Raw genomic sequence first — 24,322 nt, forward strand, 5'->3', positions numbered from 1 at the left:
CCTCTCCTGTCCCCTCCTGTCCCCTCCTGTCCCCTCCTGTCCCCCCCATCCTCCCCTGTCCCTGCTGTCCCCTCCTGTCCCCTCCTGTCCCCTCCTGTCCCCTCCTGTCCCCTCCTGTCTCCACTGTCCCCTCCTGTCCCCTCCTGTCCCCTCCTGTCCCCTCCTGTCCCCTCCTGTCCCCGCTGTCCCCTCCTGTCCCCTCCTGTCCCCTCACGTCCCCGCTGTCCCCAGAGCCCGGCGCCGTCTCTGGACACCTTCCAGGAGCTGCTGCAGCGCCACCCGGCCGTGTTTTACCCTGCCAGGACCCCCAAGGCCCTGCAGCTGCACTGGCAGCTCCTGCGCCAGTACCACCTGCTGCAGGACCAGACAGGTGGGCGGGGGGCTTCGGGGGGTCCTGGCGGGGAAATTTGGGGCAGTTTGGGGGAATCTGGGGGGGGTTGTGGGGATTTTGGAGGGGTATGGGAGGTCCTGGAAGGTTCAGGGAGCCCCGAAGTGCAGCAGCTCCTGCGCCAGTAGCGCCTGCCAGGACCAGAGAGGTGGGTGGGGGGCTTTGGGGGGTCCTGGGGGGGCTTGAGAGGCTCCTGGAGGGGTTCTGGGTGAGTTTGGGGGGTCTTTTTGGGGTTCCTGGGGGGATTCTGTGTGATTTTGGGGGGTTCTGGAGGGGTTGTGGGTGAGTTTGGAGGGTCCTGGGGAGTCTTTAGGGGGTCCTGGAGGATCTTTAAGGGGTCCTGGAGGGGTTCTGGGTGCGTTTGGGGGGGTCCTGGGGAGTCTTTAGGGGGGTCTTGGGGGGTCTTTAAGGGGTCCTGGAGGGGTTCTGTGTGCGTTTGGGGGGGTCCTGGGGGGGTTCTGGGTGAGTTTGGGAGGTCCTGGGGGGTCTTTGGGGGTTCCTGGGGGGTTCTGGGTGAGTTTGGGGGTCCTGGGGGGTCTTTAGGGGGTCCTGGGAGGGTCTTTAGGGGGTCCTGGGAGGGTCTTTAGAGGTTCCTGGGGGGGTTCTGGGTGAGTTTGGAGGGTCCTGGGTGAGTTTGGGGGTCCTGGGGGGGTTCCTGGGGGAGTTTGGGGGTTCTGGGGGGGGGTTCTGGGTGAGTTTGGGGGGGGGTTCCTGGGGGGTTCTGGGTGAGTTTGGGGGTTCTGGGGGGTCTTTAAGGGGTCCTGGAGGGGTTCTGGGTGTGTTTGGGGGGTCCTGGGTGAGTTTGGGGGTTCCTGGGGGGGTCCTGGGTGTGTTTGGGGGTTCCTGGGTGAGTTTGGGGGTTCCTGGGGGGGTTCTGGGTGAGTTTGGGGGGTTCTGGGTGAGTTGGGGGTTCCTGGGGGGGTTCTGGGTGAGTTTGGGGGGTTCTGGGTGAGTTGGGGGTTCCTGGGGGGGTTCTGGGTGAGTTTGGGGGTTCCTGGGGGGTCTTTAGGGGTTCCTGGGGGGGTTCCTGGGGGTCTCAGCCCCCCTTGGCCCTGCAGTGCAGCCCCTCCCCAAGGGGGATCAGGTGCTGAACTTCTCGGACGCCGAGGAGCTGCTGGACGACACCAAACTCAGGTGGGGGGGCTCTGGGGGGGCTTGGGGGGGTTTGGGGGGGCTTAGAGGAGTTCTGGGGGGGTCAGGGAGGTGAAGGGAGGGATTGGGGAGGATTTTGGGGGGATTTGGGGAAGTTTGGGGGGGTTTTGGGGGGCTCAGGGAGGTGAAGGGAGGGGTTTGGGGGGCCTGGGGGGGATTTGGGGGGAATTTGGGGAAGTTTTGGGGGGAATTTGGGGAGGTTTTGGGGGGGGGTTTGGGGGTGTCACCGTCTCACTGCCCCTCCCCCCTGCAGGGACGTGCGGGACGAGGTGCTGGAGCACGGTGAGACCCCCGGGACCCCCCCTGGACCCCCTTGGGACCCCCCCCAAGACCCCCCCAGGACCCCCTGGTTCCCCTTGGGACCCCCCCAAGACCCCCCCAGGACCCCCTAGATCCCCTTGGGACCCCCCTGGGATCCCCCAGACCCCCTTGGGACCCCCCCAGGACCCCCTGGATCCCCCTGGGATCCCTCCAAGACCCTCCCGGGACCCCCCTGGGATCCCCCAGATCCCCCTGGGACCCCCCTTGACCCCTCCAGGACCCTCCCAGGGACCCTCCAGACCCCCCCGGGACCCCCCAGACCCCTCCAGGACCCTCCCAGGGATCTCCCAGAGCCCCCTGGGACCCCCCCCAAGACCCTCTGGATCCCCCTTGACCCCTCCAGGACCCCCCAGGGACCCCCAGACCCCTCCAGGACCTTCCTGGGACCCTCAGACCCCTCCAGGGACCCCCAAGGACCCTTCCCAGGCCCCCCAGACTCCCCTGGGACCCTCCAGGACCCCCTGGGGATCCCCTGACCCCTCCAGGACCCTCTCAGGGACCCCTGGGGACCCCCAGATCCCCCCCAGGGACCCCCAAGGACACTCCCAGACCCCCCAGACTCCCCGGGACCCCCCAGGGACCCCTTGGGGGCCCCCTGACCCCTCCAGGACCCTCCTGGGGACCCTCCAGGAACCCCCAGGGACCCCCAAGGACCCTCCCAGACCCCCCGGGACCCTCCAGGACCCCCTGACCCCTCCAGATACCCCCAGGGACCCCCGAGGACCCTCCCCAGGGACCCTCCCAGACCCCCCCAGAGACCCCCCAGCCCCCCCCAGGGACCCCCTTGGCCCCTCCGGGACCCTCCCAGCCCCCCCCAGAGCCCCCCAGAGCCCCCCAGCCCCCCCCAGGGACCCCCTTGGCTCCTCCAGGACCCCCCCAGAGCCCCCCCAGAGCCCCCCAGGGACCCCCAAGGACCCTCCCAGACCCCCCGGGACCCTTCAGGACCCCCTGACCCCTCCAGATACCCCCAGGGACCCCCGAGGACCCTCCCCAGGGACCCTCCCAGACCCCCCCAGAGCCCCCCCAGCCCCCCCCAGGGACCCCCTTGGCCCCTTCAGGACCCCCCAGAGCCCCCCCAGAGCCCCCCAGCCCCCCCCCAGGGACCCTCTTGGCCCCTCCAGGACCCTCCCAGCCCCCCCCCAGACCCCTCCCAGCCCCTCCCAGGGACCCCCTTGGCCCCTTCAGGACCCCCCAGAGCCCCGCCAGAGCCCCCCAGGGACCCCTGAGGACCCTCCCAGACCCCCTGGGACCCTCCAGGACCCCCTGACCCCTCCAGATGCCCCCAGGGACTCCCGAGGACCCTCCCCAGGGACCCTCCCAGACCCCCCCAGAGACCCCCCAGAGACCCCCCAGCCCCCCCCAGGGACCCCCTTGGCCCCTCCAGGACCCTCCCAGCCCCCCCCAGAGCCCCCCAGCCCCCCCCAGGGACCCCCAGACCCCCCCAGGGACCCCCTTGGCCCCTGCAGGACCCTCCCAGCCCCCCCAGCCCCCCTTGGCCCCCAGCCCCGGTGACCGCTGGCCGCTGTTGGCTGTGGGGCAGAGCTGACGGTCGCTGACCGGCGCCAGAAGCGCGAGATCCGGCAGCTGGAGCAGGAGCTGCACCGCTGGCAGGTGCTGGTGGACTCCATCACAGGTGCGGCTGTGCGGCTGTCTGTCTGTCCGGCTGTCTGTCTGTCTGTCCGGCTGTGCATCTGTCCGGCTGTGTGTCTGTCTGTGTGTGTGTCTGTGTGTCTGTGTGTCTGTGTGTGTGTCTGTCTGTGTGTCTGTCTGTGTGTCTGTGTGTCTGTCTGTCCGGCTGTCTGTCTGTCTGTCCGGCTGTCTGTCTGTCTGTGCGTCTGTCTGTCTGTCTGTCCGGCTGTCTGTGTGTCTGTCTGTGTGTCTGTCTGTGTGTCTGTCTGTCTGTCTGTCCGGCTGTGCGTCTGTGTGTCTGTGTGTCCGGCTGTGTGTGTGGGTGTCTGTCTGTGTGTCTGTCTGTGTGTCTGTCTGTGTGTCTGTCTGTGTGTGTGTCTGTGTGTCTGTGTGTCTGTCTGTGTGTCTGTCTGTGTGTCTGTCTGTCTGTCTGTGTGTCTGTGTGTGTGTGTGTCTGTCTGTGTGTCTGTCTGTCTGTCTGTGTGTCTGTCTGTCTGTGTGTCTGTCTGTGTGTCTGTGTGTCTGTGTGTCTGTCTGTGCGTCTGTCCGGCTGTGTGTCTGTCTGTGTGTCTGTCTGTCTGTCTGTCTGTGCGTCTGTCTGTCTGTGTGTCTGTCTGTGTGTCTGTGTGTCTGTGTGTCTGTCTGTGTGTCTGTGTGTCTGTCTGTCTGTGTGTCTGTCTGTGTGTCTGTCTGCCTGCCTGGCCGCCTGCCCGTGTGTCTGTCTGTCTGTGTCTGTCTGTGTGTGTGTCTGTGTGTCTGTGTGTCTGTCTGTGTGTCTGTCTGTGTGTCTGTGTGTCTGTGTGTCTGTCTGTCTGTGTGTCTGTGTGTCTGTGTGTCTGTCTGTGTGTCTGTCTGTCTGTGTGTCTGTCTGTGTCTGTCTGTGTGTGTGTCTGTGTGTCTGTGTGTCTGTGTGTCTGTCTGTCTGTCTGTCTGTGTGTCTGTGTGTCTGTGTGTCTGTCTGTGTGTGTGTCTGTGTGTCTGTCTGTTTGTGTGTCTGTGTGTCTGTCTGTGTGTCTGTCTGTCTGTGTGTCCGGCTGTCTGTCTGTGTGTCTGTCTGTGTGTCTGTGTGTCTGTCTGTGTGTCTGTCTGTGTGTCTGTCTGTGTGTCTGTCTGTCTGTCTGTGTGTCCGGCTGTCTGTCTGTGTGTCTGTGTGTCTGTCTGTGTGTCTGTCTGTTTGTCTGTCTGTGTGTCTGTCTGTTTGTCTGTCTGTGTGTCTGTCTGTCTGTGTGTCTGTCTGTGTGTCTGTCTGTCTGTGTGTCTGTCTGTCTGTCTGTGTGTCTGTCTGTCTGTGTGTCCGGCTGTCTGTCTGTGTGTCTGTGTGTCTGTCTGTGTGTCTGTCTGTTTGTCTGTCTGTGTGTCTGTCTGTTTGTCTGTCTGTGTGTCTGTCTGTCTGTGTGTCTGTCTGTGTGTCTGTCTGTGTGTCTGTCTGTCTGTGTGTCTGTGTGTCTGTGTGTCTGTCTGTCTGTGTGTCCGGCTGTCTGTCTGTGTCTGTCTGTCTGTCTGTGTGTCTGTGTCTGTCTGTCTGTGTGTGTGTCTGTCTGTGTGTCTGTCTGTGTGTCTGTCTGTGTGTGTGTCTGTCTGTGTGTCTGTCTGTGTGTGTGTCTGTCTGTCTGTGTGTCTGTCTGTCTGTGTGTCTGGCTGTCTGTCTGTCTGTCCATGTGTGTGTCCATCTGTGTGTCCGGCTGGGCACCCCTGCAGCCATCCCTGTGTCCGTCTGTCCATCCCTGTGTCCGTCTGTCCATCCCTGTGTCCATCAGTCTGTCCTTCTGTCCCCTGTGTCCTCTTCTCTGTCCCCTGAGTGACCCCTGAATGACCCTGAGTGACCCTGAGTGACCCCTGTGACCTCTCAGTCCCCTGAGTGACCCCTGAGTGACCCCTGTGACCCCTCTGACCCCTGAGTGACCCTGAGTGACCCCTGAGTGACCCCTCTGACCCCTGAGTGACCCCTGAATGACCCCTGGGTGACCCCTGAGTGACCCTGAATGTCCCTGAGTGTCCCTTAAATGTCCCTGAGTGACCCCTGAGTGACCCCTGAGTGACCCCTGGGTGACCCCTCAGTGACCCCAGTGACCCTGAGTGGCCCCTGTGACCTCTCAGTCCCCTGAGTGACCCGAGTGACCCCTGAGTGACTCCTGAGTGACCCCTGAGTGTCCCCTCTGACCCCTGAGTGTCCCCTCTGACCCCTGAGTGTCCCTTAAATGTCCCTGAGTGACTCCTGAGTGACCCCTGAGTGACCCTGAGTGACCCTGGGTGACCCCTGAGTGACCCCTGAGTGTCCCTTAAATGTCCCTGAGTGTCCCTTAAATGTCCCTGAGTGACCCCTGAGTGACCCCTGAGTGTCCCTTAAATGTCCCTGAGTGACCCCTGAGTGTCCCCTCTGACCCCTGAGTGACCCTGAATGTCCCTGAGTGTCCCTTAAATGACCCCTGAATGACCCCTGAGTGACCCTGGGTGACCCCTGAGTGACCCCTGAGTGACCCCAGTGACCCCTGAGTGACCCCTCTGATCCCTGAGTGACCCCTGAGTGACCCCTGAGTGTCCCTCAAATGTCCCTGAGTGTCCCCTCTGACCCCTGAGTGACTCCTGAGTGACCTCTGAGTGACCCCTGGGTGACCCCTCAGTGACCCCAGTGACCCTGAGTGACCCCTGTGATCTCTCAGTCCCCTGAGTGGCCCCTGAGTGTCCCCTGAATGACCCCTGAATGACCCCTGGGTGACCCGAGTGTCCCCTCTGACCCCTGAGTGTCCCCTCTGACCCCTGAGTGACCCTGAATGTCCCTGAGTGTCCCTTAAATGACCCCTGAATGACCCCTGAGTGACCCTGGGTGACCCCTGAGTGACCCCTGAGTGACCCCAGTGACCCCTGAGTGACCCCTCTGATCCCTGAGTGACCCCTGAGTGACCCCTGAGTGTCCCTCAAATGTCCCTGAGTGTCCCCTCTGACCCCTGAGTGACTCCTGAGTGACCTCTGAGTGACCCCTGGGTGACCCCTCAGTGACCCCAGTGACCCTGAGTGACCCCTGTGACCTCTCAGTCCCCTGAGTGACCCCTGAGTGTCCCCTGAATGACCCCTGAATGACCCCTGGGTGACCCGAGTGTCCCCTCTGACCCCTGAGTGTCCCCTCTGACCCCTGAGTGACCCCTGAATGACCCCTGAGTGTCCCTCAAATGTCCCTGAGTGACCCCTGGGTGACCCCTGTGACCCCTGGGTGACCCTGGCTGACCCCGGGTGTCCGTGCCAGGGATGAGCTCCCCGGATTTCGACAGTCAGACCCTGGCCGTGCTGCGGGGCAGGATGGTTCGGTACCTGATGCGCTCCCGCGAGGTGAGGCCCCAAAACACCCCAAAAACACCCCAAAACCAGCCTGAAACAGCCCAAAACCACCCCGAAACAGCCCAAAACCACCCCGAAACAGCCCAAAAACACCCCAAAACCAGCCCCAAACAGCCCAAAAACACCCTGAAACCACCCCGAAACAGCCCAAATACACCCGAAACAGCCCAAACCAGCCCAAAACCACCCCGAAACAGCCCAAAAACACCCCAAAACCAGCCTGAAACAGCCCAAAACCAGCCTGAAACAGCCCAAAACAGCCCAAATACACCCAAAACAGCCCAAAAACACCCCAAAACCAGCCCCAAACACCCCAAAAACACCCTGAAACCACCCCAAAACAGCCCAAAACCACCCCAAAATGGCCCAGAACACCCCAAAACCAGCCTGAAACAGCCCAAAAACACCCTGAAACAGCCCAAACCAGCCCAAAACCACCCCGAAACAGCCCAAAAACACCCCAAAACCAGCCTGAAACAGCCCAAAAACACCCTGAAACAGCCCAAACCAGCCCAAAACCACCCCGAAACAGCCCAAAAACACCCCAAAACCAGCCCGAAACAGCCCAAAAACACCCTGAAACCACCCTGAAACAGCCCAAAACCACCCCGAAACAGCCCAAAAACACCCCAAAACCACCCCAAAACAGCCCGAATACACCCGAAACAGCCCAAAACCACCCCAAAACCAGCCCGAAACAGCCCAAAAACACCCTGAAACAGCCCAAAACAGCCCAAATACACCCGAAACACCCCAAAACAGCCCAAAGCCACCCCAAACACAGCCCGAATACACCCCGAAACAGCCCAAAAACACCCCAAAACCAGCCTGAAACTGCGCAAAAACACCCTGAAACAGCCCAAACCAGCCCAAATACACCCGAAACAGCCCAAAAACACCCCAAAACCAGCCTGAAACAGCCCAAAAACACCCTGAAACCACCCAAAACAGCCCAAAGCCAGCCCGAAACAGCCCCAAAACACCCCAAAACCAGCCCCAAACACCCCAAAACCACCCTGAAACAGCCCAAAACAGCCCAAAGCCACCCCAAACACAGCTCGAAACAGCCCCAAACCACCCCAAACCAGCCCAAAACCACCCCAAAACAGCCCAGAACAGCCCAAAACCACCCCAGAACAGCCCAAAACACCACAAATACACCCCGGAACAGCCCAAAACAGCCCAAATACACCCCAAAACAGCCCAAAACACCCTAAAACCACCCCAAAACCACCCCAAAACAGCCCAAAACACCCCCAAATACACCCCGAAACAGCCCAAAAACACCCCAAAACCAGCCCGAAACAGCCCAAAAACACCCTGAAACCACCCCAAAACAGCCCAAAACCACCCTGAAACACCCCAAAACAGCCCAAAACCACCCCAAACACAGCCCGAAACAGCCCCAAACCACCCCAAACCAGCCCAAAACCACCCCAAAACAGCCCAGAACAGCCCAAAACACCCCAAATACACCCCGGAACACCCCAAAACAGCCCAAATACACCCCAAAACAGCCCAAAACACCCTAAAACCACCCCAAAACCACCCCAAACCACCCCGAAACAGCCCAAACCCAGCCCAAAATGGCCCAAATACACCCCAAAACCAGCCCAAAAACACCCTGAAACCACCCCAAAACAGCCCAAAACCACCCCAAAATGGCCCAGAACACCCCAAAACCACCCCGAAACACCCCAAAACAGCCCAAAGCCACCCCAAACACAGCCCAAAACAGCCCCAAACCACCCCAAAACAGCCCCAAACCACCCCAAAACCACCCCAAAACACCCCAAATACACCTCAGAAGAGCCCAAAAAAATCCAACCCCCCCAAAAACCCCAAATCTCCCAAAAAACCAAAAAAACACCAACTCCCCCCCCCCAAAAACCCAAATCCCCCCCAAATCCCCCAAAACACCCCCCCAGAAAACCCCAAAAAAGCCCCCAACCCCCCCAAGAACCCCCAAATCCCCAATCTCCCTCCCCAAAAAAACCCGAAACCCCCCCAAAAAAAACCCAAAAAACCCCAAACCCCCCCAAAAACCCCCCAAAAATCCCAAAAAAATCCCAAAAAACCCCAAAAAACCTCCCCAACCCCCCCCAAGAACCCCCAAATCCCCAATCTCCCCCCCAAAAAACCCCAAACCCCCCCAAAAACCCCCCAAAAAATCCCAAAAAAACCCAAAAAAGCCCCCCCAAGAACCCCCAAATCCCCAATCTCCCCCCCCAAAAAACCCCAAACCCCCCCTAAAAACCCAAAAAACCCCAAACCCCCCCAAAAAGCCCCAAAAAATCCCAAAAAATCCCAAAAAAAACCCAAAAAAGCCCCCAACCCCCCCCAAGAACCCCCAAATCCCCAATCTCCCCCCCAAAAAAACCCGAAACCCCCCCAAAAAAAACCCAAAAAACCCCAAACCCCCCCAAAAAAACCCAAAAAATCCCAAAAAAAACCAAAAAAGTCCCCAAACCCCCCCAAGAACCCCCAAATCCCCAATCTCCCCCCCAAAAAACCCGAACCCCCCCCCAAAAAAAACCAAAAAACCCCCCAAAAATCCCAAAAAATCCCAAAAAACCCCAAAAAATCCCCCAACCCCCCCCAAGAACCCCCAAATCCCCAATCTCCCTCCCCAAAAAAAACCCGAAACCCCCCCAAAAAAACCCAAAAAACCCCCCAAAAATCCCAAAAAATCCAAAAAAAGCCCAAAAAAGCCCAAAAAAGCCCCCCAAGAACCCCCAAATCCCCAATCTCCCCCCCCAAAAAACCCCAAACCCCCCCTAAAAACCCAAAAAACCCCAAACCCCCCCAAAAACCCCCAAAAAATCCCAAAAAATCCCAAAAAAAACCCAAAAAACCCCCCAACCCCCCCAAGAACCCCCAAATCCCCAATCTCCCCCCCAAAAAAAACCAAAAAACCCCAAACCCCCCCAAAAAATCCCAAAAAATCCCAAAAAACCCCAAAAAAGCCCCCAACCCCCCCAAGAACCCCCAAATCCCCAATCTCCCCCCCCCAAAAAAACCCGAACCCCCCCAAAAAAAACCCAAAAAACCCCAAACCCCCCCAAAAACCCCCCAAAAATCCCAAAAAATCCCAAAAAACCCCAAAAAACCTCCCCAACCCCCCCCAAGAACCCCCAAATCCCCAATCTCCCCCCCAAAAAAAACCAAAAAACCCCAAACCCCCCCAAAAAACCCCAGAAAATCCCAAAAAACCCCAAAAAAGCCCCCAAGGCCCCCCAAGAACCCCCAAATCCCCAATCTCCCCCCCCAAAAAACCCCAAACCCCCCCAAAAAAACCCAAAAAACCCCAAACCCCCCCAAAAACCCCCAAAAAAGCCCAAAAAAGCCCCCAAGCCCCCCCAAAAAACCCCAAGCCCCCCCAAAAAACCCCAAAAAATCCCAAAAAACCCCAAAAAAGCCCCCAACCCCCCCAAGAACCCCCAAATCCCCAATCTCCCCCCCCAAAAAACCCGAAACCCCCTCAAAAAAACCCAAAAAACCCCAAACCCCCCCAAAAACCCCCAAAAAATCCCAAAAAAACCCAAAAAAGCCCCCAACCCCCCCCAAGAACCCCCAAATCCCCAATCTCCCCCCCAAAAAACCCCAAACCCCCCCAAAAAAACCCAAAAAACCCCAAACCCCCCCAAAACCCCCCAAAAAAACCCAAAAAATCCCAAAAAAAACCCAAAAAACCCCCCAACCCCCCCCAAGAACCCCCAAATCCCCAATCTCCCCCCCCAAAAAACCCCAAACCCCCCCTAAAAACCCAAAAAACCCCAAACCCCCCCAAAAACCCCCAAAAAATCCCAAAAAAGCCCCCAAGCCCCCCCAAAAAACCCCAAACCCCCCCAAAAACCCCCCAAAAATCCCAAAAAAACCCAGAAAAGCCCCCAACCCCCCCCAAGAACCCCCAAATCCCCAATCTCCCCCCCCAAAAAACCCGAAACCCCCCCAAAAAAAACAAAAAACCCCAAACCCCCCCAAAAAGCCCCAAAAAATCCCAAAAAACCCCAAAAAAGCCCCCCCAAGAACCCCCAAATCCCCAATCTCCCCCCCCAAAAAAACCCGAAACCCCCCAAAAAAGCCCAAAAAACCCCAACCCCCCCCAAAAACCCCCAAAAAATCCCAAAAAACCCCAAAAAAGCCCCCAAACCCCCCCAAGAACCCCCAAATCCCCAATCTCCCTCCCCAAAAAAACCCGAAACCCCCCCAAAAAAACCCAAAAAACCCCAAACCCCCCCAAAAACCCCCAAAAAATCCCAAAAAACCCCAAAAAACCCCAAAAAACCCCCCCAACCCCCCCCAAGATCCCCCAAATCCCCAATCTCCCCCCCAAAAAAACCCGAAACCCCCCCAAAAAACCAAAAAACCCCCCAAAAATCCCAAAAAAGCCCCCAACCCCCCCAAGAACCCCCAAATCCCCAATCTCCCTCCCCAAAAAAACCCGAAACCCCCCCAAAAAAACCAAAAAACCCCCAGAAAATCCCAAAAAATCCCAAAAAAGCCCCCAAGCCCCCCCAAAAAACCCCAACCCCCCCCAAAAAGCCCCCAAAAATCCCAAAAAATCCCAAAAAAGCCCCCAAGCCCCCCCAAGAACCCCCAAATCCCCAATCTCCCTCCCCAAAAAAACCCGAAACCCCCCCCAAAAAAACCCCAAAAACCCCAAACCCCCCCAAAAAGCCCCCAAAAATCCCGAAAAATCCCAAAAAAGCTCCCAAACCCCCCCAAGAACCCCCAAATCCCCAATCTCCCCCCCCAAAAAACCCCAAACCCCCCCCAAAAAACCCAAAAAACCCCAAACCCCCCCCAAAACCCCCCAAAAATCCCAAAAAATCCCAAAAAATCCCAAAAAAGCCCCCAACCCCCCCCAAGAACCCCCAAATCCCCAATCTCCCCCCCAAAAAAACCCAAACCCCCCCCAAAAAACCAAAAAACCCCCCCAAAATCCCAAAAAAGCCCCCAAACCCCCCCAAGAACCCCCAAATCCCCAATCTCCCCCCCAAAAAAACCCCAAACCCCCCCAAAAAACCCCAAACCCCCCCAAAAAACCCCAAAAAATCCCAAAAAACCCCAAAAAACCCCCCAACCCCCCCAAGAACCCCCAAATCCCCAATCTCCCTCCCCAAAAAAACCCGAAACCCCCCCAAAAAAACCAAAAAACCCCAAACCCCCCCAAAACCCCCCCAAAAAACCCCAAAAAACCCCAAAAAAGCCCCCCAAAACCCCCCAAAAATCCCAAAAAACCCCAAAAAATCCCAAACCCCCCCCCAAGAACCCCCAAATCCCCAATCTCCCCCCCCCAAAAAAAACCAAAAAACCCCCCAAAAATCCCAAAAAATCCCAAAAAATCCCAAAAAAGCCCAAAAACCCCCAAAACCCCCCAAAAATCCCCAAACCCCCGCAGATCACGCTGGGCAGAGCCACCAAGGACAACCAGATCGACGTGGACCTGGCGCTGGAGGGCCCGGCCTGGAAGATCTCCCGCAAGCAGGGTGGGATCCGGGGGGATTTGGGGTTTTTTGGGGGGATTTGGGGTTTTTTTGGGGTTTTTTGGGGTTTTTTGGGGTTTTTTTTGGGGTTTTTTTTGGGTTTTTGGGGTTGTTTTTAGGGGGAGTTGCTGAGGTTTTTGGAGGGATCCCAGGGAGATCTCGGGGGGTTTTTGGGAGTCCCTCAGGGGTTTTTGGGGTCCTCAGGGGGTTTGGGGGGATTTGGGGTTTTTTTGGGGTTTTTTGGGTTTGTTTTGGGGGGGTTTTGGGGTTTTTTTGGGTTTTTTTGGGTTTTTGGGGTTGTTTTTAGGGGGAGTTGCTGAGGTTTTTCGAGGGATCCCAGGGAGATCTCGGGGGGTTTTTGGGAGTCCCTCAGGGGTTTTTGGGGTCCCCAGGGGGTTTGGGGGGATTTGGGATTTTTTTGGGTTTTTTGGGTTTTTGGGGAGTTTTTTGGGGGGGCTTTTTGGGTTTATTTTTGGGTTTTTTTGGGGTTTTGGGGTTGTTTTTTAGGGGGAGTTGCTGAGGGTTTTGGTGGCTCTGCCCAGCGTGATCTGGGGGGGGTTCAGAGGGGTCTTGGTGGGGATTTTGGGGCTTTTTGGGGGTTTTTGGGGGGGTTTTCAGAGTCCTGAGAGGGATTTTGGGGGGTTCTGGGGTTTTTTTTGGGTTTTTTGTGGTTTTTGGGGGTTTTTTTTGGGTTTTTGGGGTTGTTTTTAGGGGGCGTTGCTGAGGTTTTTGGAGGGATCCCAGGGAGATCTCGGGGGGTTTTTGGGGTTTTTGGGAGTCCCTCAGGGGTTTTTGGGGTCCCCAGGGGGTTTGGGGGGATTTGGGATTTTTTGGGTTTGTTTTGGGTTTGTTTTGGGGTTTTTTTGGGTTTTTTTGGGTTTTTGGGGTTGTTTTTAGGGGGAGTTGCTGAGGGTTTTGGTGGCTCTGCCCAGCGTGATCTGGGGAGGTTCAGGGGGGTCTTGGGGGGGATTTTGGGGCTTTTTAGGGGGTTTTGGGGGGGTTTTCGGAGTCCTGAGAGGGATTTTGGGGGGTTCTGGGGTTTTTTTGGGGTTTTTTTGGGGGTTTTTTGGGGGTTTTTTGGGGTTTTTTTTGGGGTTTTTGGGGTTGTTTTTAGGGGGAGTTGCTGAGGTTTTTGGAGGGATCCCAGGGAGATCTCGGGGGGTTTTTGGGAGTCCCTCAGGGGTTTTTGGGGTCCCCAGGGGGTTTGGGGGGATTTGGGGTTTTTTTGGGGTTTTTTGGGTTTTTGGGGAGTTTTTTGGGGGGGGCTTTTTGGGTTTATTTTTGGTTTTTTTGGGGTTTTTGGGGTTGTTTTTTAGGGGGAGTTGCTGAGGGTTTTGGTGGCTCTGCCCAGCGTGATCTGGGGGGGTTCAGAGGGGTCTTGGTGGGGATTTTGGGGCTTTTTGGGGGTTTTTGGGGGGGTTTTCGGAGTCCTGAGAGGGATTTTGGGGGGTTCTGGGGTTTTTTTTGGGTTTTTTGGGGGTTTTTTGAGGGGTTTTTTGGGGTTTTTTTTGGGTTTTTGGGGTTGTTTTTAGGGGGAGTTGCTGAGGTTTTTGGAGGGATCCCAGGGAGATCTCGGGGGGCATTTGGGGTTTTTGGGAGTCCCTCAGGGGTTTTTGGGGTCCCCAGGGGGTTTGGGGGGATTTGGGGTTTTTTGGGGGTTTTTTGGGTTTGTTTTGGGTTTGTTTTGGGGTTTTTTTGGGTTTTTTTGGGTTTTTGGGGTTGTTTTTTAGGGGGAGTTGCTGAGGGTTTTGGTGGCTCTGCCCAGCGTGATCTGGGGGGGTTCAGAGGGGTCTTGGGGGGGATTTTGGGGCTTTTTGGGGGGTTTTGGGGGGGTTTTCGGAGTCCTGAGAGGGATTTTGGGGGCTTCTGGGGTTTTTTTGGGGTTTTTTTGGGGTTTTTTGGGGGTTTTTTGGGGTTTTTTTTGGGGTTTTTGGGGTTGTTTTTAGGGGGAGTTGCTGAGGTTTTTGGAGGGATCCCAGGGAGATCTCGGGGGGTTTTTGGGAGTCCCTCAGGGGTTTTTGGGGTCCCCAGGGGGTTTGGGGGGATTTGGGGTTTTTTTGGGGTTTTTTGGGTTTTTGGGGAGTTTTTTGGGGGGGGCTTTTTGGGTTTATTTTTGGTTTTTTTGGGGTTTTTGGGGTTGTTTTTTAGGGGGAGTTGCTGAGGGTTTTGGTGGCTCTGCCCAGCGTGATCTGGGGGGGTTCAGAGGGGTCTTGGGGGGGATTTTGGGGCTTTTTGGGGGGTTTTGGGGGGGTTTTCGGAGTCCTGAGAGGGATTTTGGGGGGTTCTGGGGTTTTTTGGGGGTTTTTTGGGGGTTTTTTGGGGTTTTTTTTGGGGGTTTTGGGGTTGTTTTTAGGGGGAGTTGCTGAGGTTTTTGGAGGGATCCCAGGGAGATCTCGGGGGGTTTTTGGGAGTCCCTCAGGGGTTTTTGGGGTCCCCAGGGGGTTTGGGGGGTTCTGGGGTTTTTTTGGGGTTTTTTTTGGGGTTTTTTTGGGGTTTTTTTTGGGGTTTTTGGGGTTGTTTTTAGGGGGAGTTGCTGAGGGTTTTGGTGGCTCTGCCCAGCGTGATCTGGGGGGGTTCAGAGGGGTCTTGGGGGGGATTTTGGGGCTTTTTGGGGGGTTTTGGGGGGGTTTTCGGAGTCCTGAGAGGGATTTTGGGGGGTTCTGGGGTTTTTTGGGGGTTTTTTGGGGGTTTTTTGGGGTTTTTTTTGGGGGTTTTGGGGTTGTTTTTAGGGGGAGTTGCTGAGGTTTTTGGAGGGATCCCAGGGAGATCTCGGGGGGTTTTTGGGAGTCCCTCAGGGGTTTTTGGGGTCCCCAGGGGGTTTGGGGGGTTCTGGGGTTTTTTTGGGGTTTTTTTTGGGGTTTTTTTGGGGTTTTTTTTGGGGTTTTTGGGGTTGTTTTTAGGGGGAGTTGCTGAGGGTTTTGGTGGCTCTGCCCAGCGTGATCTGGGGGGGTTCAGGGGGGTCTTGGGGGGGATTTTGGGGCTTTTTGGGGGGTTTTGGGGGGTTTTGAGGGGTCCTGAGAGTGATTTTGGGGGATTTTGGGGTTTTTTGGGGGGTTTTGGGGGTTTTTTTGGGGTTTTTTTTGGGGGTTTTGGGGTTGTTTTTAGGGGGAGTTGCTGAGGTTTTTCGAGGGATCCCAGGGAGATCTCGGGGGGCATTTGGGGTTTTTGGGAGTCCCTCAGGGGTTTGGGGGGATTTGGGGTTTTTGTTGGGTTTTTTGGGTTTTTGGGGAGTTTTTTGGGGGGGCTTTTTGGGTTTATTTTTGGGTTTTTTTGGGTTTTTGGGGTTGTTTTTTAGGGGGAGTTGCTGAGGGTTTTGGTGGCTCTGCCCAGCGTGATCTGGGGGGGTTCAGAGGGGTCTTGGGGGGGATTTTGGGGGGTTTTGGGGGGGTTTTCGGAGTCCTGAGAGGGATTTTGGGGGGTTCTGGGGTTTTTTTGGGGTTTTTTGGGGTTTTTTGGGGGTTTTTTTTGGGGTTTTGGGGTTGTTTTTAGGGGGAGTTGCTGAGGTTTTTGGAGGGATCCCAGGGAGATCTCGGGGGGTTTTTGGGAGTCCCTCAGGGGTTTTTGGGGGGGTCCCCAGGGGGTTTGGGGGGATTTGGGGTTTTTGTTGGGTTTTTTGGGTTTTTGGGGAGTTTTTTGGGGGGGCTTTTTGGGTTTATTTTTGGGTTTTTTTGGGGTTTTGGGGTTGTTTTTAGGGAGAGTTGCTGAGGGTTTTGGTGGCTCTGCCCAGCGTGATCTGGGGGGGTTCAGAGGGGTCTTGGGGGGGATTTTGGGGCTTTTTGGGGATTTTGGGGGGGTTTTCGGAGTCCTGAGAGGGATTTTGGGGGGTTCTGGGGTTTTTTTGGGTTTTTTTGGGGGGTTTTTTGGGGTTTTTTTTGGGGTTTTTGGGGTTGTTTTTAGGGGGAGTTGCTGAGGGTTTTCGAGGGATCCCAGGGAGATCTCGGGGGGCATTTGGGGTTTTTGGGAGTCCCTCAGGGGTTTTTGGGGTCCCCAGGGGGTTTGGGGGGATTTGGGGTTTTTTTGGGGGTTTTTTTTGGGTTTTTTGGGTTTTTGGGGAGTTTTTTGGGGGGGCTTTTTGGGTTTATTTTTGGGTTTTTTTGGGGTTTTGGGGTTGTTTTTAGGGGGAGTTGCTGAGGGTTTTGGTGGCTCTGCCCAGCGTGATCTGGGGGGGTTCAGAGGGGTCTTGGGGGGGATTTTGGGGCGTTTTGGGGGGGTTTTCGGAGTCCTGAGAGGGATTTTGGGGGGTTCTGGGGTTTTTTTGGGGTTTTTTGGGGTTTTTTTGGGGGTTTTTTGGGGTTTTTTTTGGGTTTTTGGGGTTGTTTTTAGGGGGAGTTGCTGAGGTTTTTGGAGGGATCCCAGGGAGATCTCGGGGGGTTTTTGGGAGTCCCTCAGGGGTTTTTGGGGTCCCCAGGGGGTTTGGGGGGATTTGGGTGTTTTTTTGGGTTTTTTGGGTTTTTGGGGAGTTTTTTGGGGGGGCTTTTTGGGTTTATTTTTGGGTTTTTTTGGGGTTTTGGGGTTGTTTTTAGGGAGAGTTGCTGAGGGTTTTGGTGGCTCTGCCCAGCGTGATCTGGGGGGGTTCAGGGGGGTCTTGGGGGGGATTTTGGGGCTTTTTGGGGTTTTTGAGGGGTCCTGAGAGGGATTTGGGGTTTTTTGGGGGGAGTTGCTGAGGTTTTTGGAGGGATCCCAGGCAGATCTCGGGGGGCATTTTGGGGTTTTTTTGGGGCTCCTGGGGCATTTCCTGAGCGGTTCCTCTCCCCCTCTCCCTTTTGGGGCCATTCCCGACCCCCTTTTTCCCCTCTCCCCAATTCTGGGACCCCTCCCCAAATCCAGGGACCCCCACCCTAAATCCAGGGACCCCCAAAACCCCACGGACCCCCCCCAATTTCCTCCCCCCACCCCAAATTCGGGAGTTCCTCCCTCCTCCCCCTCTCCCTTTTGGGGTTATTCCAAATCCAGGGACCCCCTCCCCAATTCTTGGACCCCTCCCCAAATCCAGGGACCCCCCCCCAAACTTGGGGACCCCCACCCTAAATCCAGGGACCCCCAAAACCCCCCAGACCCCCCCAATTTCCTCCCCCCCCCCCCCAAATTCAAGAGTTCCTCCCTCCTCCCTCTCTCCCATCCCCGCCCCTTTTCCCACCCCAAAACTCCCCCAAAATCCTCCGGAACCGCTGGGAATTTGTGGAAATTTGTGGGAATTTGGTGGGAATTTTTGGGAATTTTGGGGGAATTGGTGGGAATTGCCCGAAATGGCCTCGTTTGGCCCCGCCAGGGGTGATCAAGCTGAAGAACAACGGCGAATTCTTCATCGCCAACGAGGGCCGGCGGCCGATCTTCATCGACGGGCGCCCGGTGCTGGGCGGCAACAAATGGAAACTGAGCAACAACTCCGTGGTCGAGGTGGGGCCGGGGGGGGCAAAAGGGGCCTGGGGGGGCACAAAAAGGGGCCTGGGGGGGGCAAAAGGGTTTGGGGGGGGGCCAAAAGGGTCCTGGGGGGGCCTGGGGGGACCAAAAGGGTCCTGGGGGGGCACAAAAAGGTTCTGGGGGGGCACAAAAGGGGCCTGGGGGGGGCAAAAGGGTCCTGGGGGGGCACAAAAAGGTTCTGGGGGGGGCAAAAAGGTTTTGGGGGGGCACCAAAAAGGGTTCTGGGGGGGCACAAAGGGTTCGGGGGGGGCACGAAAAGGTCCTGGGGGGGCACAAAAGGGTCCTGGGGGGGCACAAAGGGTCCTGGGGGGACCAAAAGGGTCCTGGGGGGGCACAAAAAGGGTCCTGGGGGGGCCAAAAGGGTCCTGGGGGGGCACAAAGGGTCCTGGGGGGACCAAAAGGGTCCTGGGGGGGCACAAAAAGGTTCTGGGGGGGCACAAAAGGGTCCTGGGGGGGGAACAAAGGGTTCGGGGGGGGCACGAAAAGGGTTCTGGGGGGGCCAAAAGGGTTCAGGGGGGGCACAAAAAGGTCCTGGGGGGGCCTGGGAGAGCCAAAAGGGTCCTGGGGGGGCAAAAAGGTTTTGGGGGGGCACCAAAAAAGTCCTGGGGGGGCCAAAAGGGTCCTGGGGGGGCCGGGGGGGCCAAAAGGGTCCTGGGGGGGCCAAAAGGGTCCTGGGGGGGCACAAAAGGGGCCTGGGGGGGCACAAAAAGCTCCTGGGGGGGCCAAAAGGGTCCTGGGGGGGCCGGGGGGGCCAAAAGGGTCCTGGGGGGGCCAAAAGGGTCCTGGGGGGGCACAAAAGGGGCCTGGGGGGGCACAAAAAGGTTCTGGGGGGGTCAAAAGGGTCCTGGGGGGGCACAAAAAGGTTCTGGGGGGGCACAAAAAGGGTCCTGGGGGGGCCAAAAGGGTTCTGGGGGGGCACAAAAAGGGTCCTGGGGGGGCACAAAGGTCCTGGGGGGGCCAAAAGGGTCCTGGGGGGGCATAAAAAGGGTCCTGGGGGGCCTGGGGGGACCAAAAGGGTCCTGGGGGGGCACAAAGGGTCCTGGGGGGGCACAAAAAGGTTCTGGGGGGGCACAAAAAGGTTCTGGGGGGGCCAAAAAGGTTCTGGGGGGGCCAAAAGGGGCCTGGGGGGGCACAAAAAGGTTCTGGGGGGGGAACAAAAGGGTCCTGGGGGGGCCAAAAGGTTTTGGGGGGGGCAAAAAGGTTTTGGGGGGGCACCAAAAAGGGTCCTGGGGGGGCCAAAAGGGTCCTGGGGGGGCACAAAAAGGTTCTTGGGGGGAAACAAAAGGGTTCTGGGGGGGCAAAAAGGTCCTGGGGGGGCCAAAAGAGTCCGGGGGGGCCTGGGGGGCACAAAAAGGTCCTGGGGGGGGAACAAAAGGGTCCTGGGGGGGCCAAAAGGGTTCGGGGGGGGCATGAAAAGGGTCCTGGGGGGGCCTGGGGGGACCAAAAGGGTCCTGGGGGGGCACAAAAAGGGTCCTGGGGGGGCCAAAAGGGTCCTGGGGGGGCACAAAAAGGGTCCTGGGGGGGCCAAAAGGGTCCTGGGGGGGCACAAAAGGGGCCTGGGGGGGCACAAAAAGGTTCTGGGGGGGCCAAAAGGGTCCTGGGGGGGCCAAAAGGGTTCTGGGGGGGCCAAAAAGGTTCTGGGGGGCACGAAAAGGTCCTGGGGGGGGAACAAAAGGGTCCTGGGGGGGCCTGGGAGAGCCAAAAGGGTCCTGGGGGGGCACGAAAAGGTTCTGGGGGGCACAAAAAGGGTTCGGGGGGGGCCAAAAGGGTCCTGGGGGGGCCTGGGGGGCACAAAAAGGTCCTGGGGGGGGAACAAAAGGGTCCTGGGGGTTCCTGGGGGGGCCAAAAGGGTCCTGGGGGGGCAAAAAGGTTTTGGGGGGGCACCAAAAAAGTCCTGGGGGGGCCAAAAGGGTCCTGGGGGGGCACAAAAAGCTCCTGGGGGGGCCAAAAGGGTCCTGGGGGGGCCTGGGGGGACCAAAAGGGTTCGGGGGGGGCACAAAAAGGTCCTGGGGGGGCACAAAGGGTTCGGGGGGGGCACAAAAAGGGTTCGGGGGGGGCCAAAAGGGTCCTGGGGGGGAACAAAAAAGTCCTGGGGGGGGCAAAAGGGGCCTGGGGGGGGCAAAAGGGTTCGGGGGGGGCACAAAAAGTCCGGGGGGGAAACAAAAGGGTCCTGGGGGGGGTCCCTGGATTTTGAGGGGGTCCCAGGGGGTCCCTGGGTCTGGGGTGTCCCTGGATTTTGGGGGGGTCCCGGGGGTCCGGGGGTGTCCCTGGATTTGAGGGGGGGGGTCCGGGGTCCGGGGGGGGTTCCCTGGATTTTGGGGGGGGGTCCCGGGGGTCCCCAACTCCCCTCCCCCCCCAGATCGCCAGCCTGCGCTTCGTGTTCCTCATCAACCACGAGCTGATCGCGCTGATCCGCGCCGAGGCCGCCAGGGCGGCGCCACCCTGAGCGCCCAGTGCTCCCAGTAACTCCCAGTAACTCCCAGTTCGGCACTGGGGGGCTCCCTGTGCTCCCAGGGCGGCGCCACCCTGAGCGCCCAGTGCTCCCAGTTTGGTACTGGGGGGCTCCCAGTGCTCCCAGGGCGGCGCCACCCTGAGCTCCCAGTGCTCCCAGTAACTCCCAGTTTGGTACTGGGGGGCTCCCAGTGCTCCCAGGGCGGCGCCACCCTGAGCCCCCAGTGCTCCCAGTTTGGTACTGGGGGGCTCCCAGTGCTCCCAGGGCGGTGCCACCCTGAGCGCCCAGTGCTCCCAGTGCTCCCAGTTTGGTACTGGGGGGCTCCCAGTGCTCCCAGGGCGGCGCCACCCTGAGCTCCCAGTGCTCCCAGTAACTCCCAGTTTGGTACTGGGGGGCTCCCAGTGCTCCCAGGGCGGTGCCACCCTGAGCGCCCAGTGCTCCCAGTTTGGTACTGGGGGGCTCCCTGTGCTCCCAGTAACTCCCAGTTTGGTACTGGGGGGCTCCCAGTGCTCCCAGTGCTCCCAGGGTGGCGCCACCCTGAGCTCCCAGTGCTCCCAGTTTGGTACTGGGGGGCTCCCAGTGCTCCCAGGGCGGCGCCACCCTGAGCGCCCAGTAACTCCCAGTGCTCCCAGTTCGGTACTGGGGGGCTCCCAGTGCTCCCAGGGCGGCGCCACCCTGAGCCCCCAGTGCTCCCAGTTTGGTACTGGGGGGCTCCCAGTGCTCCCAGTGCTCCCAGGGCGGCACCACCCTGAGCGCCCAGTGTTCCCAGTAACTCCCAGTAACTCCCAGTTCGGCACTGGGGGGCTCCCAGTAACTCCCAGTGCTCCCAGGGCGGCGCCACCCTGAGCGCCCAGTGCTCCCAGTAACTCCCAGTTCGGTACTGGGGGGCTCCCAGTGCTCCCAGGGCGGCGCCACCCTGAGCCCCCAGTGCTCCCAGTTTGGTACTGGGGGGCTCCCAGTGCTCCCAGGGCGGCGCCACCCTGAGCTCCCAGTGCTCCCAGTAACTCCCAGTAACTCCCAGTTCGGTACTGGGGGGGCTCCCAGTGCTCCCAGTAACTCCCAGTAACTCCCAGTTCGGTACTGGGGGGCTCCCAGTGCTCCCAGGGTGGTGCCACCCTGAGCTCCCAGTAACTCCCAGTTTGGCACTGGGGCCCCCCCAGGTCAATAAAGGACGAATTTCCCTGGAATTGCCCCAAAATTCCCCTCCCCCCCTCCCCCCCCCTTGACCCCCCCCAATCCCAAATTCCTCCTCCCCCTCCCCAAAAGAAAATTCCCGAATTTTAAAGCTCCAAAGTTTTTATTGGATTTGTTCTTAAGGGGCAACGAAATCCCAAAAAAACCAAACCTGGAAAAAATCCGGGAAAAAAGGGGGGGGGAGGGGCAGGAAAATTGGGGAACCCCCCCAGAGAGCCCCGAAATTCCCCAAAATTCCCAAAAATCCCCTGAAATTCCCAAAAATTCTCCAAAATTCCCGGAAATTCGGGGCTGGGGGAGGGGAGGGGGGAAATTCCCCAAATAAATTCCAGAGAAAACCGGAAAATTCCGGAGTGGGGGATGGGGGGGGAGGGGGGGGAGACCCCGAATTCCAAAGGGAAGATCCCAAAATCCCCCAGGGAATTCCCGGATTCCAGAGGGGCCGTCCCAAATCCCAGGGAACATCCCAAAATTCCAGAGGAACATCCCAAATTCCAATGGGAACCCCCCCAAATCCCACAGGGAACGTCCCAAAATTCCAGAGGGTCCCCCCAAAATTCCAACTGGAACCCCCCCAAATCCCACAGGGAACCCCCCCAAAATTCCAGCGGGAATCCCCCAGAATTCCAACTGGAACCCCCAAAATTCCACAGGGAACCCCCCAAATTCCAGCTGGAACCCCAAAATTCCAATGGCAACCCCCAAATTCCAGAGGGTCCCTCCAAAATTCCAATGGGAACCCCCCCAAAATTCCAACTGGAACCCCCAAATTCCAACTGGACCCCCCCCCCCCCCAAATTCCAACGGGAACCCCCAAATCCCACAGGGAACATCCCAAATTCCAGCGGGAACCCCCCAAAATTCCAATGGGAACCCCCCCAAAATTCCAACTGGAACCCCAAAATTCCAATGGGAACCCCCAAATCCCACAGGGAACCCCCAAAATTCCAGAGGGAACCCCCAAAAATTCCAACGGGAACTTCCATATTCCACAGGGAACCCCTAAAATTCCAGCGGGAACCCCCCAGAATTCCAACTGGAACCCCCAAATTCCAACTGGAACCCCCCCCCCCCCAAATTCCAACGGGAACCCCCAAATCCCACAAGGAACATCCCAAATTCCAGCGGGAACCCCCAAAAATTCCAACGGGAACTTTCAAATTCCACAGGGAACCCCTCAAATTCCAACTGGAACCCCAAATTCCAATGGGAACCCCCAAATCCCACAGGGAACCCCTAAATTCCAGCGGGTTCCCCCCCAAAATTCCGGCGGGAATCCCCCAGAATTCCAGAGGGAACCCCCCCAAATTCCAACTGGAACCCCCAAATCCCACAGGGAACATCCCAAATTCCAGCGGGAACCCCCCAAAATTCCAATGGGAACCCCCCCAAAATTCTAACTGGAACCCCAAAATTCCAATGGGAACCCCCAAATCCCACAAGGAACATCCCAAATTCCAACTGGAACCCCCAAATTCCAACTGGAACCCCCCCAAAATTCCAATGGGAACCCCCCCAAAATTCCAATGGGAACCCCCAAATTCCAACGGGAACCCCCAAATCCCACAAGGAACATCCCAAATTCCAACTGGAACCCCCAAATTCCAACTGGAACCCCCAAATCCCACAGGGAACCCCCAAAATTCCAACGGGAACCCCCCCCCCCAAAATTCCAGAGGGTTCCCCCCCCTTCCCTGGCCCCGCTCTTCCCTCGCTGCCAGCGCGAGGCCGAGGCCGGGATTTCGGGAATGAGGAGGGCGGGAAAAATTCCGGGATTGGGATCAAACGGAGCCCCAAAAATCCCGGCGGGACAAAGCCGGGGAGGGGGGGGAGGAGGGAAGAGAAAAACGAGGGGAAAAAGGGGGAAAAAGGGAAAAAAAAAAAAAGGGGGAAATGGCACAAAAGTGGGAATTTTTTGTAAACATTCCCGGGATGGGCCCCAAATCCCGATCCCGAATTCCGGGGGGGCCTCAGGAATTGGCTCCCTCGGGGCGGCTCCTGCGCGGCTTTCCCGGCGCTTCCCGGGATCCCGGGCGGCTCCCGGGGTTTTTGGGGTTCCCGGGATTTTTGGGGTTCCCGGGATTTTCGGGAATCCCGGGGGTTTTGAGGTTTCCGGGGGTTTTGAGGTTCCCGGGATTTTTGGGGTTCCCGGGGTTTTTGGAGCTCTCGGAGTTGTCGGGAATCCCAGGATTTTTGGGGTTCCCGGGGTTTTTGGGATTCCCGGGGTTTTTGGGATTCCCGGGATTTTTGGGATTCCCGGGAATCCCCGGGGGGCGCTGGGGGGAGGGGCGGGGTCCGGCTGCTCCCGGGTTCCGGATCCGCTGGGGGAGCTGCGGGAAAAGGGGGAAAATGATCCCGAATCCCATTGCTGGGAGAAAAAAACCTGCTGGAATGCTGAGTGTGGGAAGGGGGGGAGGGAAAAGGGGGGAAAAGGGGGAAAAAAGGGGGGAAAAGGGGGAAAAAGGGGGGAAAGGGGGGAAAAAGGGGGGGGGGGAAGGGGGAAAAAGGGGGAAAAGAGGAAAAAGGGGGAAAGGGGAGAAAGGGGAAAAAGGGGGAAAAAGAGGAAAAGGGGGAAAAGGGGGGAAAAGGGGAAAAGGAAAAAGGGAAAAGAGGGAAAAAAGGGGGAAAAAAGGGGGGAAAAAGGGGCGAAAAAGAGGGGAGAAAGGGGGGGAAAAGGGGAAGAAGGGGGAAAAAAGGGAAAAGGGGAAAAAGGGGGAAAAGGGGAAAAAGGGGGGAAAAGGGGGAAAAAGAGGAAAAGGGGGAAAAGGGGGGAAAAGGGGAAAAAGGGGAAAAAGGGGAAAGAGGGAAAAAAGGGGGGAAAAAGGGGGAAAAAGGGGGGAAAAAGGGGAAAAGCTGGATCCCGACATCGCCATTCCCGGGAGAAGCCCAGAATCCCAAAATCCCGGCTGCTCCAGGCAGGAGATCCCGGATCCCAAACCCCGA

General features: G+C 58.0%; 2 protein-coding genes across 3 annotated transcripts in view; one reads left to right on the forward strand and one right to left on the reverse strand.

The window, feature by feature from the left end:
* Nucleotides 1–20,433, forward strand: part of MCRS1 (microspherule protein 1) — a 31,510-nt gene extending 11,077 nt beyond the window's left edge. The window contains exons 7-15 of one of the 2 annotated variants that reach the window (XR_014227163.1): nt 232–370; nt 1,447–1,522; nt 1,794–1,822; nt 3,402–3,494; nt 6,732–6,814; nt 12,228–12,315; nt 17,582–17,709; nt 20,093–20,284; nt 20,403–20,433. Coding sequence is in view for 1 of the 2 variants with exons in the window: in XM_082299230.1 (XP_082155356.1) it covers nt 232–370; nt 1,447–1,522; nt 1,794–1,822; nt 3,402–3,494; nt 6,732–6,814; nt 12,228–12,315; nt 17,582–17,709; nt 20,093–20,179 (723 nt within the window). In the remaining variant the exon portion in view is untranslated. Of the gene's footprint in view, nt 1–231; nt 371–1,446; nt 1,523–1,793; nt 1,823–3,401; nt 3,495–6,731; nt 6,815–12,227; nt 12,316–17,581; nt 17,710–20,092 lie in introns of both variants that reach the window. The other variant, XM_082299230.1, reaches the window with a different exon arrangement.
* A 2,688-nt stretch (nt 20,434–23,121) lies between these two features.
* SPATS2 (spermatogenesis associated serine rich 2) overlaps nt 23,122–24,322 on the reverse strand; it is a 65,618-nt gene continuing 64,417 nt past the window's right edge. The window contains exon 12 of the mRNA XM_082299061.1: nt 23,122–23,709. Coding sequence (XP_082155187.1) covers nt 23,350–23,709 — 360 coding nt within the window. The 3' untranslated portion in view covers nt 23,122–23,349. The remainder of the gene's footprint in view (nt 23,710–24,322) is intronic.

The sequence above is a fragment of the Coloeus monedula genome (genome assembly GCF_965178545.1).
Source record: "Coloeus monedula genome assembly, chromosome: 30".
In the NCBI taxonomy this organism is placed as follows: domain Eukaryota; kingdom Metazoa; phylum Chordata; class Aves; order Passeriformes; family Corvidae; genus Coloeus; species Coloeus monedula.